This window comes from Carassius gibelio, chromosome B23 (genome assembly GCF_023724105.1).
Source record: "Carassius gibelio isolate Cgi1373 ecotype wild population from Czech Republic chromosome B23, carGib1.2-hapl.c, whole genome shotgun sequence".
Taxonomy (NCBI): domain Eukaryota; kingdom Metazoa; phylum Chordata; class Actinopteri; order Cypriniformes; family Cyprinidae; genus Carassius; species Carassius gibelio.
In genome coordinates, this window is record NC_068418.1 from 24,787,116 (window position 1) to 24,807,284 (window position 20,169).

General features: G+C 36.6%; 1 protein-coding gene across 2 annotated transcripts in view; it reads left to right on the forward strand.

The window, feature by feature from the left end:
* The window catches only part of si:dkey-65j6.2 (pleckstrin homology domain-containing family G member 4B), a 21,029-nt gene continuing 860 nt past the window's right edge, over nucleotides 1-20,169 (forward strand). Inside the window, exons 1-24 of one of the 2 annotated variants that reach the window (XM_052594718.1) lie at nucleotides 2-150; nucleotides 3,048-3,245; nucleotides 5,920-7,126; nucleotides 7,542-7,709; nucleotides 7,950-8,073; nucleotides 8,147-8,237; nucleotides 8,306-8,392; nucleotides 8,503-8,619; nucleotides 9,333-9,431; nucleotides 9,590-9,741; nucleotides 9,835-9,973; nucleotides 10,738-10,860; nucleotides 11,017-11,208; nucleotides 12,135-12,435; nucleotides 13,819-14,275; nucleotides 15,451-15,700; nucleotides 15,781-15,864; nucleotides 16,554-16,778; nucleotides 16,968-17,138; nucleotides 17,740-17,917; nucleotides 18,029-18,145; nucleotides 19,070-19,246; nucleotides 19,339-19,538; nucleotides 19,897-19,945. In XM_052594718.1, the coding sequence (XP_052450678.1) occupies nucleotides 148-150; nucleotides 3,048-3,245; nucleotides 5,920-7,126; nucleotides 7,542-7,709; nucleotides 7,950-8,073; nucleotides 8,147-8,237; nucleotides 8,306-8,392; nucleotides 8,503-8,619; nucleotides 9,333-9,431; nucleotides 9,590-9,741; nucleotides 9,835-9,973; nucleotides 10,738-10,860; nucleotides 11,017-11,208; nucleotides 12,135-12,435; nucleotides 13,819-14,275; nucleotides 15,451-15,700; nucleotides 15,781-15,864; nucleotides 16,554-16,778; nucleotides 16,968-17,138; nucleotides 17,740-17,917; nucleotides 18,029-18,145; nucleotides 19,070-19,246; nucleotides 19,339-19,538; nucleotides 19,897-19,938 (4,902 nt within the window). In that variant the 5' untranslated portion in view covers nucleotides 2-147 and the 3' untranslated portion in view covers nucleotides 19,939-19,945. Of the gene's footprint in view, nucleotides 151-3,047; nucleotides 3,246-5,919; nucleotides 7,127-7,541; nucleotides 7,710-7,949; nucleotides 8,074-8,146; nucleotides 8,238-8,305; nucleotides 8,393-8,502; nucleotides 8,620-9,332; nucleotides 9,432-9,589; nucleotides 9,742-9,834; nucleotides 9,974-10,737; nucleotides 10,861-11,016; nucleotides 11,209-12,134; nucleotides 12,436-13,818; nucleotides 14,276-15,450; nucleotides 15,701-15,780; nucleotides 15,865-16,553; nucleotides 16,779-16,967; nucleotides 17,139-17,739; nucleotides 17,918-18,028; nucleotides 18,146-18,340; nucleotides 18,385-19,069; nucleotides 19,247-19,338; nucleotides 19,539-19,896; nucleotides 19,946-20,169 lie in introns of those variants that run through there. The other variant, XM_052594719.1, reaches the window with a different exon arrangement.

The window sequence follows — 20,169 nt, forward strand, 5'->3', positions numbered from 1 at the left end:
TCAGTGTTTGGTTTGGACTCGGACAGAATGGATGGATTTATTTCACACAGATCAGCTTCACTACATAAATCACACACTCGCTTCAGAAGGGACTTCAGAGAAAGTGACGTGGAGCTTTAACTGGAGAAGCGCGGTCTTCTGCTCACAATGGTACGGTAACTCTGTTCTCAGATCTTCTGCGCCTGTGCTTTAATGTCATGAACCGTCTTACTATAATGCAGATAGATCTTATAGTGCTGTTCTGTATTTTGTAGAGTCACTTTCTGACATATATAAAACTTATTGAGGGAAACATGACAAGAGAAAAGCACAGCGTGTCTTTACTGGACAGTGAATCATAACTCATGATGACCTTCCTCTGAGGAAGTGTCCCGGTCCTAAAGCATCAGAAGAAGCATGAATGTTCTTTGTTGCCTGACTGTCCTGGATTAAGTAACATGCAAACATTTGCTCCGACACGTGATACTAAATTACTGTTTAGTTGCCCTAAAGTTTATAAGTTTAAGTTAGGGGTGCTCCGATCACGATCGGCCGATCGTTAATGCGCATCTCGTCAGTAAAGCCGGTTCTCTAATCAGCTGTTAATTCCATCAGGTGCGTGATTTCACATAGAGCAGCTGTTACTACACAGAGCCGTTGTTAACTGAGAAGATGCGCCAATAAACGCTGAAAATTAACGTGATTTGCGCAACTTCTCTATTAACAACGGCTCTGTGTAGTAACAGCTGCTCTATGTGAAATCACGCACCTGATGGAATTAACCGCTGATAAGAAAACCGGCTTTACTCACGAGATGCGCATAACGATCGGCCGATCGTGATCGGAGCACCCCTAGTTTAAGTTCTAAGGTTATTAAATCGAGAACAAGTCACAGAAATGTGTTTGCTATCAGAATCCTTGACCAATCTGTGTGTCTTAGAACACTTTAGATCATGACAGAAATTCAATTTACTTTTAAGGAAAGTAGAGACAAAATTACTTGCTTTTACAAAAATTGAACTGAAAAAATATATAAATGTTATTGAAAAAAAAAATAGTTACTTTTTTTTTGTTTACACTTTTTTTTGTCTACACTTTTTTTAATTGTTTTTTGAAAAACAATAAATATAGTGCAATTTTTTTTATTAAAATAAACAAAAATTAAAAAGATTATTGTACTTATAAAAATTGTCACTTAGAAAATGCCTGTGAATTTCACAAATAATTACAAATAATTAACAAGTAACTTAATATTGAATAGAAATCTTGTAAAAATAGTTAAACATTTTTTTGCATTCATTTGTAAAATTATTTTCCACCCTAAAATGTCATTGATTGCAGTGATTACATGTTATACACATCCAACCCCTGAAAGCCAATAAAATTTATGAAAAATAAATGCAAATCTAACTGTTCTTGCTTCAGTCTGCAACTAAAGTGTTTCAAATGTGTTTTAAAATGAATTTAATTCTGCTGTGCTTTAAAAACTATTCTGATAGGATTTGGATGTGAACTTCAGACTGTTGTTATATGAGAGAGAAACTGGACACTAAAAACTAGGGTTCTCTCCTACATCTCATCACAAACACACACACAGTCATGTGATTTGATGGATGGCCCCTGAGGTCAGAGGAGATTCGGAGGTCGATGTGAGATCATTTCAACAAGTCTCAAACGTGGCGTCTGTTTCTCGCTCGACATAAATACAGATCAGTCAGAAATACACCAGATCCAGTATCACAGACGTGTCCACTCTCACATCAGACACTTCGCTAGATCCACTTCAAGACACTGATGCAAACATGTTGTGTCAAGTATATATTAAAAGTACACTAAAGAAAGATTGATCGAAAAGCTGTTTAAAACTGGAATCTGGCTTTATCAAGAGTAATTCAAAAGCAGTCAAAACTTTAACTGATAACTAATAGATATCACCATATTTTACCATTAAATATGCGAGTGAGGCATTGTCTTAATGAAAATGCTGTAATTTGCTTCCATTATATGAAAATAAATCTGAACTCTAGATTAAGCCGGGTTCACAATTCATGCCTAATTTTGTCGAGATATTAGATTTGAATATTTTTATAGAGGGGATTCTGAATATCTCTTTTTGTCACTTTAATACTGTCAATAGAAAGGAAAAAATACATATTTTGAGCACATTTTAGGAATAAAATGCTATATAAATCAGTACAAATGATATCTGAACAAACCCCACGGTAGAAACCTTCAGAATACAGATAAGTCTGGTGTATGTAAGTGCTGCTGAAGTGGAGAAAAAACTCTTAAAAGATATGAATCGTAATTGAAATCTACAGGCACAAATAGATTAAGTGTAAAAAAATAAACATGATGTTTTCTTTCCATTAAAAAGAAGACATGTAAAATAACCCAACTTCTCAAATTTGACCAGTGCATTAAAAAATGTCTTTGTCTGTATAGTGTATTGCCTTTAAATAGCGTGCACTGATGACTCTTTATTAAGGAAATAAACCATTTTTATTTCATGTTTACATTAAATTAGTTTCTAGCACATACATGTTTCTGGAAATTTCCCTGTAACTTTTTTCTGGTTGAACGAGAGCAAGATGCGTGTTTCTGATGAATTTGGCCCTTGTCACTTGATGGCATGTGTACTGTATGTGTGTGCACACTTAAGCCCCCTGGACAGTAGGAATGTCATTAACCCTGCGGTCCGTCACTGCTGAAACAGCAGCGGCTAAATCCAGATCCACAGACTAAAGGGTCAGATTTGGGCCTGAGAGTCAGAGAAACTGAAAACTCCCCCTGGACCGTCTCACAATCTTCCAGACCACACCTGTCTGTTACACTCTGTTACAACCTTCAACTGAGCAAGCTTGAGCTGTTTACTACAAACTGGAAGTATATTTCTTTCAGAACCAAGCAGAACTATTGACTTTTTTCAAATACAATAAAAATGTTACCAACCCCAGACATTTAAACAGTAATGTAAATGTCTGAAACATAAAATAAACATATAAAATACTATAAGTAGTATAATATTTTTATTTTCATAAACTGCACCTGTATGTGTGTTCTTACAGAATCCTGATTCCCTGGACTCCTCGATCCAGAGCTGTCTGTCTGCCCTCTATCCACCGTTTGAGGTCACGGCCTCTACTGTCCTCAGCCAGCTCTTCCAGGTCATCGAGGGTCGTTTCCATGGAGACGCCCTCCAGTGTCTGAGCGACTTCCTCATCCCAGCCAAGCACCTTCTGGAGAGCGTGCAGCGGGCGGCCTGTGTGAGTGTGGGAAAAACCATACATAACTGACCTCCCAGATCATAGCATGCAACGAGCGACTAGTGAAGGAAAGTGGGTGTTTAAAATCATGAAGAACAGGGTCTTAAATATATGGGTGTTTCTTCTGTAACTATAGGCCCTTTTGACCATCTGAAAATGCAGAAAATAAACTCTCTTAAAGTCTCTTCAACCTCACACTGGTTTAATTTGTCCAACATTGAACCTGCATGAATCACAAGAGAATTGTGCCATTTTTTGGTGAAACTCAATCTTAAATTATGTATTTAATAACATTCTGTGATCTTTTTAGCAGTAGTGTAGCCAGAAAAGAGACTCTGGGTGTGCATATGAAAATCTGGGTGTGCCACATTTATTGTCAGATTACTGTGCAAAATTATGGGATAGTATTTTTGTCACACTGCTTCCATCCAACCATACTCCTAGTGTTAATTTGCAGGTCGTGTCAAAATGTAGTTAATTGTTAAAGGTAATAATTTTCTTCCAAATACGATAATTTTGAACTTCTGGTACGATACTTGGACATTTCTAATCTGGCGACACTGTCTGTTGATGTTGGGCCCGGGGAGGGAGAAACATCCTCATCAGGTGTGTAACGTTAAGGCCTTGTGTCCGGCGGTCCATCAAGCCAAGGTTATTTGCTAAAAAAAAAATTAAGAAAGGAGCTCTGCAACATATTGCTAGCTAGCAATGTGCAATCAAAAATGATCTGTTTATATCATAGACTGCTGGGGTCACAGTCAGCTGCTGTTTTCTGATTGGTTGGCAGTCCAAATGTCAGCAGATATATTTAATCAAAAATCATTTAAAATATAAATTACGTTTTAACATTTTTAGCATTATTGCACCATATATTGGATTCTTATTTCTGTGCCCCTGAGAGTATGATTTAGAATGTTCAGTGACGACACAGAACTGCCAGATTCAAACAGCTTTCGCGCGTTGGCTGGCACTGAGCCAGAGACGGACACTCAGCGCTTGTCATATATCACAATTAATATGCAGTGTTTTCAACCACATAATGTTTATTTTAGGTTTCATACATTTAAATATACATAATCACTAGTAAAACAATACTTTGGTAGTTTGTAAAATACACACTGATGTCTATGGTAGCAGCAAAAACTATCTTATAAAATGTAATTTGCTGCCACCCTGGCACACCCGTGGCTACGCCACTGTACAATGGATTAAAAGTTTAGAGCTCTACTGATGATTAAGTCTAGAGTGTGTCCAGTGTGGGCCCATGTAAATGCTGAATCGACAGGTAAAAAAAAGCCTCAAGTCAAAATATTCATTTATCACCAATTAACTGTTTGACAAAACTTACTGCTTCGATGTCCAGATGTGAATTAAAAAAAAATCTCAAACATGCTACGATCTGAATCAACCGAGTCGCGAACAGGATCCGAAGTCCCGATCTGAATCAACCGAGTCGCGAACAGGCTCCGAAGTGCCGATCTGAATCAACCGAGTCGCGAAAAAAAAAAAAAATTCTATACAACAATAACAAGTTTAGTAAAAAAAAATTATTGAGACTATAAAAAATAATTCTGCATCTATTTTTAGGTGTGCCAGCTGCCACTGTGGGTGGCACAGGCACACCCTGGCACACCCGTGGCTAAGCCACTGCTTTTTAGGTATTTTACATAATAAAATAAAATGGCCAACCCCTGCTAGGGCTGATTTTATAGTCAGCATTTTATGTATGTTACATAAAATCCATTAAAATTTTGATTTTTTTCTGTATAATTTACCAAATATTCAGCTAAAATGGGAATGATCTTTTAAAACATTTTAAATAATCAAATAAAATGTCAAACTCTTTTTAGTGCTGATTTCATAGCTATTATTTTATCTATTATAAATAAAACTGATTAATATTTTGACATTTTCTGCATAGTTTACCAAAATGTCTGCTCATTCTTTGATGAAAAATAGCTTTTTGTCTGAAAATAGTCAGTAGCACAATATGGTTAGAAGCAGTGTCATCCAGGGACTGTCTGAGCTCAGATGATCTGTGAAGCGACTGCAGTATATGTCTTCCATACGGATCATCTTTGAGGAGTCATTATGCTCCAGACCGCTGTCTGACATTCATAAAGATCCGCAGAATCTGAGGTCAATTACTGAGTGACGGAGTCAGCCGGCCGTGTGATGTTCATCTGCTCAGAGCAGTGATTATAAGACATCTTTGACATCAAGAGCATCACTTCACAAGCTCTTTTAATAAAGCTCTTTATCAGCCTGATCTTCCACAGATACTTGTCTTATAATCTTCAGTAATTATTGAATTCTTGGCAGTCAGAATTTGACGCTGGAGTGTGAACACTTAAAAATGCACTTACATGTGACATCACACTGAGGAATATCAGCTGCACTTGCAAGGCTTATTGCTTTATTAACTTAAAAAAAAATCAAGATGTTTTTGAAAAAGGCTTTCATAAAATCACATTTGACTTATACTTAACAGTTATAAGAATTTCTTTTATTTATATATAATGAGTTCTAATGAATGGATTCATTAGATCCAAATATTGCTTCCGAATTTCAAATTTAAATTTAAATGTAACATTCCATTTGGAATCTAAAAGGGATTCTCAACTGAGTTCTAAATGTCCTCCACTTAAATAGATTTTCTGTGTGTTCTGAACAGGCTCCGTACTCTCAGAGGGTGTTCAGGTTTTCCGGGTGGCCTCTGTGTTTACATGATCGCATCGTGATCCAGCTCGCTCCCGTTAACCCTTTGCTGCTCAAACCAGGAGACTTCTACCTGCAGATTGTGCCGTTTGGAAACCAGGCAGCTCGTATTGTGATCCAGAGCCTTTTGGAGGTGGAGGAGGAACGTGAGCTGGAGGAAACCCCAGTACCCGAGACCTCGTACCCCAGCATCTTCACTGAAGCCTGGCTTCAGGAACTCAACAATGGGAGACATGGAACGCCTCTGGCTCGCTGCGTCCTCAAAACCGAGCAGGGCATAGTCAAGGTTCCCTGGGAAGAGGTGGCCAATCCTGCATTTGAGGACGATCGGAGGATGGCCTCCTCGTCTACGTCAAACCAACAAGAGTCTTTGAGTCTGTGCCATCCACATACACCTACACCTTCTAATTTCTCAGTCGAGACGAGGATTTGTCCTGCACGGGATGGTATAGCAGTATCCTTGCGTTTGGTAGACAAAAGCAGTAGTTCCAGAAATGCTGAAATGGATCCAACTCAGCCTGGGATCCGACCGGTGGGATGGGTGTCTCCAAACACATGGGACAGCAGAAGTTTGGTTAACAATTGCAAAGATCTAATTGACCTTACCAAAGAAACCCAAGGATACTCACAAACTTGGGCTCAGACTCATACTCCTCTGCTGAGGTCCAACAGTGCTACTCAGGAACGTAAGGCTTGTGTTCGCACCGTGAGGTTCGCAGAGGAACCCTGTACGCCGTGCATGCAGAGGAAACACGGACAAGGGACCAAAGCACAAAAATGCCGGTTCATGGAAGCACAGGAGAAACCTATTAAACCCAAAGAAAGATCTGAGCATCCGAACGAGCCGAGAAGCTTTCACAGACCTGCTCAGGAAAACACCGGTTGTTTCAGCTCCTCAGAAACAGCTCCATTAGGCAACTCCTCCAGTGAAGGACATAAGGATCAAACACACAGCATTTCTCAGGACGAGATACACTGTTTTATTCCAGCGGTGGTTGGGACGTCTGAGAAGTGCCACATTGTTGTCCAAGGAGAGACAGACGAGGTGGACAGAAGCAGCTACTTTGAGATGATTCCCAGGCTGCATGTGGTTCCAGGGAAGAAGACGACCGCTTTTGGACTCGTGTCTCCAAAAATAAACAGAAGACGACTAACAGCTCAAGGTTTGGATCAGTTAGGATCAATCTACTGTATCTATCCATACACCCACCAATCTACCTATCTCTGTATCTTTACATCATCCTATATCTATCTATCTATCTATACAACAAGCCATCATCTATCATTCCATCTCTGCATTTCCATCCATACATCAATCTTTCCACGCATTCATCCATCCATCCTATATATAGCTGTCTTTCCATCCATGCATCTATCCTTTCTACATCTATCTTTACATCCATCCAGACACTTTTCAAGAGACTAATGTAGGAAAAAAAGAGGAAAATATCAATGTTTGATCAAATGTGTTCAGTATGTTTTATTCAAAGACAAGTCGTTATGATCTAATGAATGTTATAAGAAGCAAAGCAACATCTTTGATCATGTTTTAATGCATGTTGACTTATTCCTTTGAAGATCTGTCTCAGGACTCAAAAGCTCTGTCCCCTCCTCTTACTGGACCACGGATAAATCTTTCAGACACATCAGCACAAGCTGAAACTGAGAGACCACCATCTAGATCATCCACACCTCCTGTACTTACAGCTGATGGCTTCCTTCACTCAGGAATGATGTGTCTTACAGGTAACCCCCCACCCCCAAATATCTCATTTGAGCAATGAAACCTACAGACTAATCCCCCATGAATAGCATCCCTTTAACATGTTTTTGGAACGAGCCCATGTTGTGTTTTCTCTTGAAATTCAATGTCTATATACTGTACAAGGCAAGCTGAAACAGACGATCCCAGACTGCAGTAATGAAAGCATTAGTTGTGTGTTTGTCCTGGTCTAATGTGCGTCTGACCTCTTCTGCCTCCTGCAGGGGGTCAGGACCGTTCAGGCCGAGCAGCAGTGGAGATTTATGGAGATCATCAGGTCTGGGCTTCTGCACCCATTTCAAGCCAGGAGATCTGCAAACTACTGCTGTACTTTCACACCATCACCAGGTACAACATCTGCCCTGCAAACACACCATAGAGATCAGTTCACTGCTGAAAGACTGATGCATGTTATTTTTAGGAAAGAAAAAGATCTAGGGATGACGGTGGTGTTTGATGCACGGAAGAAGCCTCCACATCCAGAGATCGCCAAAGCTCTCCTAATGCTCCAGGTGTGTTTGGGTTAAAACTGCAGCTTGAAAACCTCTTTCGGCACTAAATCTTGAGTGTTTGTCCACAGGAACTCGATCCTCATGCTGTGCATCGGGTTCTGCTGCTGCTGAATAAAGACAACAGCCACAGTCATGAGAAAAGACCTGGTGTTATGGTCAGGAGAGATGTTTTTTTCTTTCTATTATTGCACACACCTGGCTTCAATGCTTTTCTTTATAATGTTATGCATGCATGTCTCACTTTGATCTTCTCAACCCTCTGCAGATGGAAACTGTGACATCACTTAAGGCTCTTTATAAAATAGTGGATGTCAGTCAGCTGACTGCTGCTCTACACGGATCCTTCCAGTACAATCACTGCGTCTGGCTACAGATCCATCAGGTGCATTATTGGGCAGGCAATCTGATCACTACCAGCATTATTAATAAAATAATAATAAAAAAATAAATAATAATAATAAATAAAAATAATAATTATTATTATTATCAGATTATATATATATATATATATATATATATATATATATATATATATATATATATATATATATATATATATATATAGTTTATTATTATTATTAATATTATGATGATGATGATGATGATTATTATTATTATATATAATTTTATTATATTATATTTAATACTATTTTAAATTTATACCACATTAAATTGCTGTATTTTATACATTATTTAATATTATTTATATTATTATTATTATTATTATTATTATTATGTTTTATACTATTAATATATTATTATATTAATATATTAATCTAATAATAAATGATATTTATATATGTAATTTTATATTAAATAAAATAACTTTATATTATCAATGATATTATTATATTATTTTATATTGAATTATATTTTTGGAGGTTATTCAATAATACAAGATTATAACTGATCATATATTACTATATACTGTATGTAAAATTATATACTGTAATATTTAATAATGAAATGTTGATGTTTAATACTATTTATAAATATATTATTGATATATTTGTATATCTTGATTTATTATTATATGTATATATTTAATAACATTTCATTAAATTATAATTACAATTACACATTTGTCTGTTACAGAAACTGTATCCATTTGTGTCAGATCTTCAGGAGACATCCGCTCTGCTATCAGAAGCTGTAAAGAAACTGGAAGGCGTTCATAAGATCGACACAGTGCTGGTAATGAAACATTTTGCTCTGCTCTTGTTCTGTCTTAAACCAGCCTCCCACCTCCAATCAAAATTATTTATAAATAAAACCACGCTGTTCTTATGTAAAGATGATGCACAGACCTCTATGAATATGTTAAATGGCAGAAATGATTGTGTGTGAATCAGGATGTGCAGCAGTGCATTGAGGAGCAGGGAGCTCTAATGAAGGATGTGCTGGAAGACGCACGATTGGTCAGATTGCAAAGGGGAGGCGGAGCCATGCTGGCGAGGCTGAGGAGGGAAACTGAAGTGAGGTCTCCAGACTGTGAACAGAGCCGGTAAACACACACATGTCAGCTTCAAACACTTTCTACTGATCTTACAGATAATACTGAAGAGACATGATGCAGTAAATCTGTGTTCTCCTGCAGTGAGGTCATCGACACAGTCACACATCTGTACAACGCCATGGAGGAGCAGGTGCACATCCTGGCCAGGAAGTCCAATGTCTCCCTGCAGCACCTGGACTTCCTGTTACAGCTCAGAGAGATGGAGTCAAGGTTTGCGAAGGTAGAGAGCTGTAAACAAAAGACAAATGAAAAAGCTTAAAATCATTTAATTAAAATGGGCTTTACTTTTACTTTAAAGACAAAACGTCTCGGGCTTTAAAAGAAGTCTCTTCTGCTCACCAAGGCTGCATTTATTTGACCAAAAAACAGGAATAATGTGAAATATTATTACAATTTAAAATAACTGTTTTCTATGTTGATAGATTATAAAATGTATCTTATTTCTGTGATGCAGCGCTGTATTTTCATCAACACTAATATACTGATTTGCTGCTCAAGGAAAATTTTTTGCTTCGTATTTTTTGTGAAAACCGTGATGCATGTTTTTTTTTTTTTTAAAGAACAGCATTTAGTTATTAAAGAAAACTTTTTAGGCATAAATATCTTTCTTGTCATTTTTGATCGATGTATTATAATATCATTGTATTAAAGTATATATTTATTATCATATATTTATTTATACATTATTATTATAATTGAATTATTATAAATTATTTATAAATTATTTTCTATTATATTTAATGGTAAAATATTATAATTGATATTATATTACATTTAAGTATATTTAAAAATAACCTAGTATTATTTATTCTATAATATTACAGTACAAATGTCTTTACTGTCTTACATGAGTCTTTGCTGAATAAAAGCATTCATTCCTAACAACAACAACAAAGAGAATCTGACCCCAGACTTTTGAGCGCTAGAGTACATTGGTCTTTTGTGTTCAGATGCACTGAGTTCAGAAAGCGTGTCTCTGTGTAGATTAAGGACTGGTTCGACACAGAAGGAGAAGCGCGGCTCCTGCAGGCTGAATCTGTGGAAGACTGCAGTGAACGAATCCAGCAAACGCTGCAGAGTTTCAAAGCTTTTCTCTCTGAAGCAAACGTAAGTGAAAGTGAAGAAAACTGATGGTGAGCCACTACATAAGTGACTTCAAAATAAACCTCAACTTTGTCATCATAATCATTAAGTGGCAAAAAAATGTGTAGTGTTTATCCTTGTGGCGTATGTTTTCTTGTAACGTGTCTGGTTCAACATCAGGAGCGAAAGCATCAGGCGATGATGCTGGTGTCAGATGCAGAGAGCGTTCAGGGGCCGAACTATCCCGAGACAGAGGTGTTTCACAGGATGGTGTCTGTGTTTAAATCCAGTCTGGCTGACTTTGTGTCGAGGGCCGAGCGCTGCTGTGAAGAGCTGGGCATGATGGTGTACATCTGCCACTTCTGCGAGAGGGTACGGCTTACACTTTAAAGCCTTCATGAACTGCCTTTGTTTTTATTTTGTGCTCTTCTCTGAGGTCCACTTATAATGCCATCAAGATCCTTAATTAAAAAAAAATCATGATTTAGAAGCATTAAGCTATTTTCTGTATAGTTTTTATCCCCTCATCAGAATGCATCTCAAAACATATTAAACAATCCGTGAGAAGAGACAAAGCAATAGTGATCGCGAGATGATAATAGTTACTCAAACTGTCTAATTTAATATAGTCGGTACAACATCGTCTTTTAGTTTCAATCTTTTTGAAAATCCAGTGTCGATGATTGTGCCTAAACAGGCGGTTGTGTAGAATCAGTGGGCGGGGCTAAACAGGCAGTGGTGTAGAATCGGTGGGCGGGGCTAAACAGGCTGTGATGTAGAATATGGGGGCGTGGCTAAACAGGCTTTGATGTAGAATCAGTGGGCGGGGCTAAACAGGCTTTGATGTAGAATCATATAGTAGAACATTAAACACACTGAAGCTGCACTCATGTTCATCCAATCATTCTTATGAGACTTGAAGTCAAAGAAATACAAATGTTCAGTCTTAACATCAGTTTGATATGATTCTCTTTGACAATTTAAGATTACAAACTGAACAACTGGAAAAACTCTATAGTCTTCTTATTTAGTGAAACACGGATAATATAAATCATTAAATCATGCTGCCACCTAGTGGAGTGTTATATGCTATTACTAGTCAACAAGCATACACTTGCCTTCCTTCAATAATTACATTTGGGGTCACCATGTATGGTTTAACTATAGTAAGCATGTTTTGTTTCAGTTTATTGTATTAAAATGGTTAATTTTTGCAAGGGATATGTTGACATTTTTGGGCAACACATTTCTGTCAACATAATCCTCCCTATGTATGAATGAAATCACAATTGTTCCAGGCATCAGCCGTGGCCAGCGATTGCAGGCGATTTTTGGAACAGGAGCAACACTGCAGTTCTCCAGATGAGAAGCGCTGGACACATCTTCAGGCTTACCTGCAGAGATTAGATGAGTTTTCTCCCGAACACTTCCAGGACGTAAGAGCGCAGGCATGTTCCAGCTCCAGAGCTCTGCAGGTGTGGGACGCCGCCTGGATCCACTGTCAGGACGTCCGGCGACAGCTGCAGGAGAGACTGGTGCTCCTGGAAGGAGCTCGGCCCACCGCTGGACATCACTCTGACTGGCCCGAGGTCACACCAGGTGAGGATTCACCAGAGTCCATACAAGACAGGGCTGTGTGTGGTATGACATAGAAGCTTGAATAAATAAAAAAAACACAAATTTAATTAAAACAGTAACTGCCACATTTTATTTAATAATTCAAGCTTTTTAAACTCATCATTTTTTCTTTATGTTGTGAGTTTACATCATGCAAACCTGAAAATTTTTCTAACTGTAAGTTATAAACTCATAATAACGACTTTCTTCTCCAAATTGTGTTTACATCATGCATTAGATCAGACATTTTTCTCCAAATTCTGAGTTTATATTACGTCATTCACAAGTTAGAAACTTGCAATTGCATTAAATTATAGGTTTAAATCATGTAATTCTGACCTTTCCCCTCAGAAATAAAAGTTATAGACTTGCAATTATGACTTTTTAATAAGTTTACAATATGAAATATAGACTTTTTATACTGACTTTTTCATATTGACTTTCATATTGAAAATAACATTTTAATTTTGACATTTATATCATGTAATTCTAAAATTCTTTCTCTGAATTAGGAGTTTAAAAAAAGTCCACATCTTGCAGGATTTATTAATTCATTTATTTATTTTGTGATATAATTGTGACGTTTTGTGTCTCAATTAAGACTACTTTCTTGCATTTGATAGTTTATATCAGAATATTTGGAATTTAAAAAAAAAATAGTCTAATGGCAAAATAAATAAACTCTTTATTCTGACAGATTTTTTTTCTTTAGAAAACAAGACTTAATATCTTCAGTCATTTAGTTTCTCAAACAAATTTAGCTTGATTTAAGTGCATTTAGATATTTGTACTGGAAAACAATGGGGAAAATTTTTGGAGAAAAAAACTAGGAAAAGGATGGATCTAGATATTTACTGGAGAATTAAAATGACTTAAGACATTAAGTGTTATATAAAATATATAAAAATTATCAAGTTATCAAATAAAAAAGGAATAAGCCCAGGTTTACAATAAATTTATAACAGCTAAGGGGCATTGTTAAACACGAAACAGAGCTTTTATAAAATGGTTATTCCATATACACAGTAAGGTTTCACAAAATAAAACAGAGCAAATAAAATGTAACGTTAATGATATTAATAAAAACATTCATCAAACAAACAATGTAGTTCCTCAGAAACAGTTGTGGCTCCAACAAAGTGGTTGCCGAGCAACACACAAATGTAAACAAAGGTGTATGTTTTTAAAGTAATTTCAAACTTGGCTCAACCAATCAGAATCAAGGAACGGAACTGTTCTATAAATTTTGTTTGTATGTTCTGAATCATGAGTCAAGAATGTTTAGATATTTGTAATGGAAAAACATGTACTAAATGCAATATTTTGCAGTGTGTTGTAAAATAATGTTTTGGTCATCTCACCCAGTACAAGAAGGGATTGTGCCCGAGCTGTCGGAGAGCAGGGCGAGTCGGGCGAGAGACAGCATTCACGGCACCGTCACCTGCTTCAACTTCAGATCCAACCACAAAACCCGGAAAGAGGCCAAAACCGCTCAGACTGGGAAGGAAATTCCTGCAGACTGTGTCCAGAGAGGCAAAAGTGTTGGCAGAAAGGCCTCCCAAGAGCAGAGACCCATCACAGGCTCGAGTGCGGTGGGCTGTCAGTGGTTTCCTTGGCACAGCGCAGCCAGAACCAACAGCAAGGGACCTGAGCTCCACATCACAGAGCCCGTCTTCTGCCACAACCAGCCGTACGGAAACTCTGGCCACGGCAGCTTCTGTGAAGAGACGGAGGACGCTGGAGACGGCCCTGTGTTCACAGACAGATGGAGAACTGATGGAGAAAACACTGCATCCAGCCCAGAGAGCCCAAACAGAACCATGTGAGTGTTCTTCTGTAAAAACAACCGCAAATTCAAACAGCTGCTGTTTACTTCACGTTACTTAACGTTACTTAACGGTTTCGGGTTTTATTATGAACATTTCAACTATGGCCATTATTCTTGAAGACAAATACATTTGACTTGTATAATCTTTAATCAAAATGCAACACTTTTTCTCTGCTCCTGAAAACAGAATTGTGATTTTTTTTTCTTCATTGAATCAGTTTAAATAATTAAGAAAACATAAAAAATAAAATAAAAAAATAATCAAAATGTGTAATAATTTAATTCCAATTGAAGTTAAAAAATTATAATAATTTAATGTTTCTTTAAATTTATTTAAATATATAGATAAATAGATTTCTTTAAATATATAGATAAATCACTGAGTTAACTTATCTTGAAGATGCACTTTGCTTTCTAGTTATTAGAACCACTCAAAAGTTTGGAGTCATGAAGATTTATTTATGTATTTGATAAACACCAAGGCTGCATTTATTTGACCATTTTAAGTGTTTTCTATGTCAATATATAGTAAATGTAATTTATTCCTGTGATCAAAGCTGTATTTCCAGCATCATTCCTCCAGTCTTCAGTGTCACATGATCTTCAGAAATCATTATTATATGATGATTTGCTGCTCAAGAAACATTTCTGATTATTATCAACGTTGTAAAACAGTTGTGGAAACAGATTAATTTAATTTAAAGTTCAAAAGAACAGCATGAAATAGAAATCTTTTGTAAAATTAAAAATGTCTTTACTGTAATGTCTGTACGTTTGCAATATTTAATGCATCCTTGCTGAATAAAACTATTTCTTTAAAAAAATAAATCTTATATACTCCAAAGGATTGAACAGCTCTGTATAACGGGGAAAAAAACAAGTCTCAATATTTTTCATGCTATTTCTTTCTCTATCCAAAAGCTTACACTGATGTCAGAAAGGTAAAGTTACAGTAAAGAGTAAATCAAGGATTTTAAAAGTTGCAGTGCCATGTTAAAGTAGTAGTTTCAACTGGTAAACATAATAATAGATTTCTATAATAATCGAATAATTTCTATGGTGATATTTCCATGGTGCCACGCATAAAAAGGATACTTTTCTAAAGGCTGATATTGCATTATAGATTATGATTGTTTTAGAAATGCATTCTTATCATTATTTCCCTGCAGGAAGCTTCATCGCATCGTGGAGGAGCTCCTGCTGACGGAGGTGGAGTATGTTCGCTCTCTCGGCTACATCTTGACCCATTACTTCCCCCTGCTGTCCCGGCCGGACGTCCCGCAGGATCTGCGCGGTCAGCGTGGACGTATCTTCGGTAACCTGGAGAAACTGTATGACTTCCATCGCCAGCACTTCCAGCAGGAACTGGAGGCCTGTCGAGCAGAACCGCTCCGAGTCGGACGCTGCTTCCTCAACCATGTGAGACAGATCTGTGGCTTTAACGCTTTCATTTTCATCAGAATATCATTTTAACCTTGTATAAATATCTATTCAAACAGAGAGAGAGTTTCGGACTTTACGCGCTTTACAGCAAGAACAAACCCCAGTCTGACGCTCTGATCCAACATCACAGATACTTCAAGGTTGATATACTAAAATATTCATATAAATAATATAGTGTATTTTATATTATAATTTACAATATATTATTTTAAGTTTTTATATATTTTTATTTAAATAATATCAAAATATTATATATTATTTAAATGTGAATATATATTTCTTTAATATAAATAATATTCATTATATAATTTATATATTTAAAATATTTTATTAAAAATATATTTAAATATTTAAATAAAATAATACATGGACAATATGAATATATAAAATAATTTTATATTATAATTTACAATGTTTTACATTTGTATGTATTTATATTTAAATAATATTAACATATTATATATTATTTAAATGTTAATATATATTTATTTAATATAAATAATATGTATTATATAATTTCTATATTTAAAATATATTTATTAAAAAATATATTTAAATATTTAAATAAAATAAAACATGGAAAACAAATTTATACATATATATATATATATATATATATATATATATATATATATATATATATATATATATATATATATATATATATATATAATTTGGATAAAAGCATCTGCAAAATGCATAAATTAAATTAAATTAAATTAAATATATTTTATATATTTGAATCCTACACTTATTTCTGCATCTGTTGCTGTTTCTTCTGAGTTGAACTGAAGTGAATGGGAATGAACTGAAGGCTCTTTTCTCCCAGTGTAAGCAGATAGAGTTGGGTGACAGCATGGATCTCTCGTCGTACCTGCTGAAGCCGGTCCAGAGGATCAGTAAATACAGTCTGCTGCTGCAGGAGATCCTGGACGAATGTGTGCCGGATCAGAGCGGAGAGCGAGAGGAGATCCAGGCGGCTGTAGAGGTGGTGCGCTTCCAGCTGCGGCACGGGAACGACCTGCTCACCATGGACGCCATCCGCGGCTGCGATGTTAGTGGTGAAGCTTCGAGATTCACGCTGAATAATCTGTTTAAAAAACTCCACCATATAGACATAGTTTTTCTTTTGGGACACAAATTTAGGTCTTTTTCTCACACATCTGAAACTGATATTCCTGTTTTTCCATTAAATGCAAGAAGTAATCGCTTCATTTTTTTTTTTGTCATTTTGTTTCGTCAGCTGAATCTGAACGAGCAGGGCCAACTGATTCGGCAGGATGAATTCTGGGTAATATTCCGCAAGAAACGTTCCCTCCGACGAGTGTTTCTCTTCCAGGACGTCATCCTCTTCACCAAGACCAAAAAAAACGACCGTGGAGATGATGTGTACGTTTACAAGATGTCTATCAAGGTACGTGTGTGAGAATAATAATGTTTCTATTCATCAGAGAATCCTGACAAGTCAAATGCCTCAAACGGTTTCAAACATTGATAATAATAAAAACAGAAAATCACAATATTAGACTGATTTCTGAAGATCATGTGACACTGAAGACTAGAGAAATGCTGCTGAAAATTCAGAGCTGTATCACAGAAATAAATTACATTTTACAATATATTGACATAGAGAACAGCTATTTAAAATTTTAATAATATTTCATAATTGTACTGTTTTTACTGCATTTATAGTCAAATAAATGCAGTCTTGACGAGCAGAATACTTTTTTCAAAATTATTTTTAAAAAACCTTACAGGCCCCAGATTTTTTTTAACAGTACTGTATAATAAAACAAATTTCTAAATAATAACTATATCTGCAAATGCATTCCCAAACATATAAATAAATAAAATAGCAATAATAACTGAGCCTAGATATATATTTTATATTCATGTGTTTTCCATGTGATTCAAGCCCATTCAACAGAGTCTTGCAAATCTTGCAAACAGCCAATACTCATTTTCTTTTTTACAAATATAGTTATGATTAAAGTTTGCTTAATGTTTGTCTGTAGACCTGTGAGATAGGAATGACTCACTCGTGCGGGGTGAGCGGCCGCAGTTTTGAGATCTGGTTCAGGAGGAGACGGTCCCAGGACACTTACATCCTGCAGGCAGAGACACGGGACGCCAAAGAGGCCTGGACCAGAGACCTGGAGCACATACTGTGGGAACAAGCGCTGAAGAGCAGAGGTCAGGACATCATACAACACTTTATATATATCAAACTAGGCATTTACAGGTTACTGTGTGCGTTGTTTGTGCTTGTACGTCCGTGTAGATCTACAGATGTTTGTGTTTCAGAGCTGAGGAGACAGGAGAGGATGTTCATGGGAATGGGTTGGAAACCTTTTTCCGATATTCAACCCAGAAACGCAGCCGTTAGCAATCACGCCGTGAATGGTGATGTCACAGGAAGAGGTATTTATCAGCCAATCACAGGCGGACAGTTTGCATGCATATATCTGAGCTCATGGTGTAAACTCAAGGGCATAGGAACGGTTGAAAAATATTCTGAAATGCTAGTTATTCCACTGTATTTATTATGAAAATTACCTTTTAAAAATGCATAGCTTTATCAAAGATGACTTCTCTTCTGTTGTCTTTTTTCATCAGGTAGTTTATTTTCTGTCAGAGTCTTGGCACACAAACTTTACCAGGTGTGGCTTGGGTCATGAATATTAATTACATTGGGATAATACGCTAACTAATCTGCGACTAATTTGCTGAGAGGCAGATAATAGTTAGTGAATGCTAGCTATAATATAGTTACCGTTTAACACTTGTGCATTTGTTCAACACAATCCCAGCTTCTGCTGGATCTTAAAGAGATCAAAGAAATAACCAAAAAATTATAATTCTGTCATTTACTGACCCTCATGTCATTCCCAACCTGTATGCTTCTGTTCTTCTGTGGAACAAAAAAGATATTTGGAAGAATGTTGTTTTACACAGTAACTCTTCACAATTTCATTTAGTTTGCACTGCAGCCAACAAACAAACAATCAAACAAAAACTAAACTATGGAAGCCTGTTTCTGCCACAGAAGAAAAGAAAAGGTATTTAAGACTTTTTTTTCTCACAATACTGAGGAAAAATAGCAGAATTGCAATTCACAATGACCTTTTTTTTTTTAATTGATCCTTTGTCAGAAACAAGCCTTCCTAAAAATCAGCCTTGCTCAAATGCAGACTAATGATTGTCGTCTAAATGTGAGAACATACAGTAAAATAGTTGCTACGCCCCTGAAAAGATTGCTTCTTTTCTAGCTGCTTTAATTTGATTTGACAAAGTAAAGCCATTTTCAGTCATTACCTGAATTTTCCCTCACTGTTTTTCTGACAGAAGTTGTAGGAATATTGAAAAGACCCAACCCCTTGGTGTCTGTCCTTCAAAGGGGCGTGGCCTTGCCACGGCCAGATTCGATTGGCTCTGGCAGCAGCACATCAACCGTAGGCAGCCACTCATCATCCTCGTCTGGGCGGGGCTCCATGTCACCCAGCGTTTTTCAAGGAAAATACGGTAGCAAAGACTCCTACTGGAAAATGAATAGTCTCTGTATAATAAAAGAAAGGCCTGAATCTAAAATCTCTCTCCCCGTCCTTTCTTTATAGATTCCTCTACTGAGAACACAGGTTTATTTAGCTGCGCGGATCATAATTGTCCCACAAGAAGAAGAGCGTCTGTGTCGTCACTGCTTCACTCCAGTTCTTCAGCGTGTCAGGCGTCTCCCGCTCATGATCTTCACCACGGCTCACCTGCTCTGTCCAGGAAGAAGCTCGGTCCACAAACAGATGCTCACGGCTCTCTCAAGGTTGAGAAATAAACACACGTCAGCTGCGTTCAAAACCCACTGAGCTGCCTTTCTAGGCAACATTTCCAGGCAAAGCCATGCTGACTTTAAAGATAACGTACTGTACAATCTACTGTGTTAGAGCGGATCACTGCACTCAATAACATTGTTTTGTATCCACATGCACAGGTCAATTTGAAGATTTTGGGCTATAAGTGGGAAGAAAAATGTCAAAATACACTTTTAAGTGTTTATTTTGACACTTAAAATGAGCAAAAACTAGGTTTTGAGACATAGCTGTATACTGATATTCAATAAGGAAAATAATTAATTCAGAATGGATGTTAATTAAGTTTTTTTGTGTTTACTGTATGGTCAGTTTCAAGAGCCGATTCGTTCCAAGGCATCAACAGAAGTTTAGTTGTGAGGTGAGTTACAGACAGTGATTCATTACACACTATATTAATACAGCTACAAATCATAAAGCTGTGTATACAAGTATGTCCAACTCAATCATGTAATACACTCTTGTAGGGTGGTATACCTTTTATGGGCTACTATACAGAAAATCTCAATTGCTTGATTGCTTGTATCATTGCAAAATGTAACTATATTGGTGCATAGCTCCAATCTGCTAAATGCAACTATAATG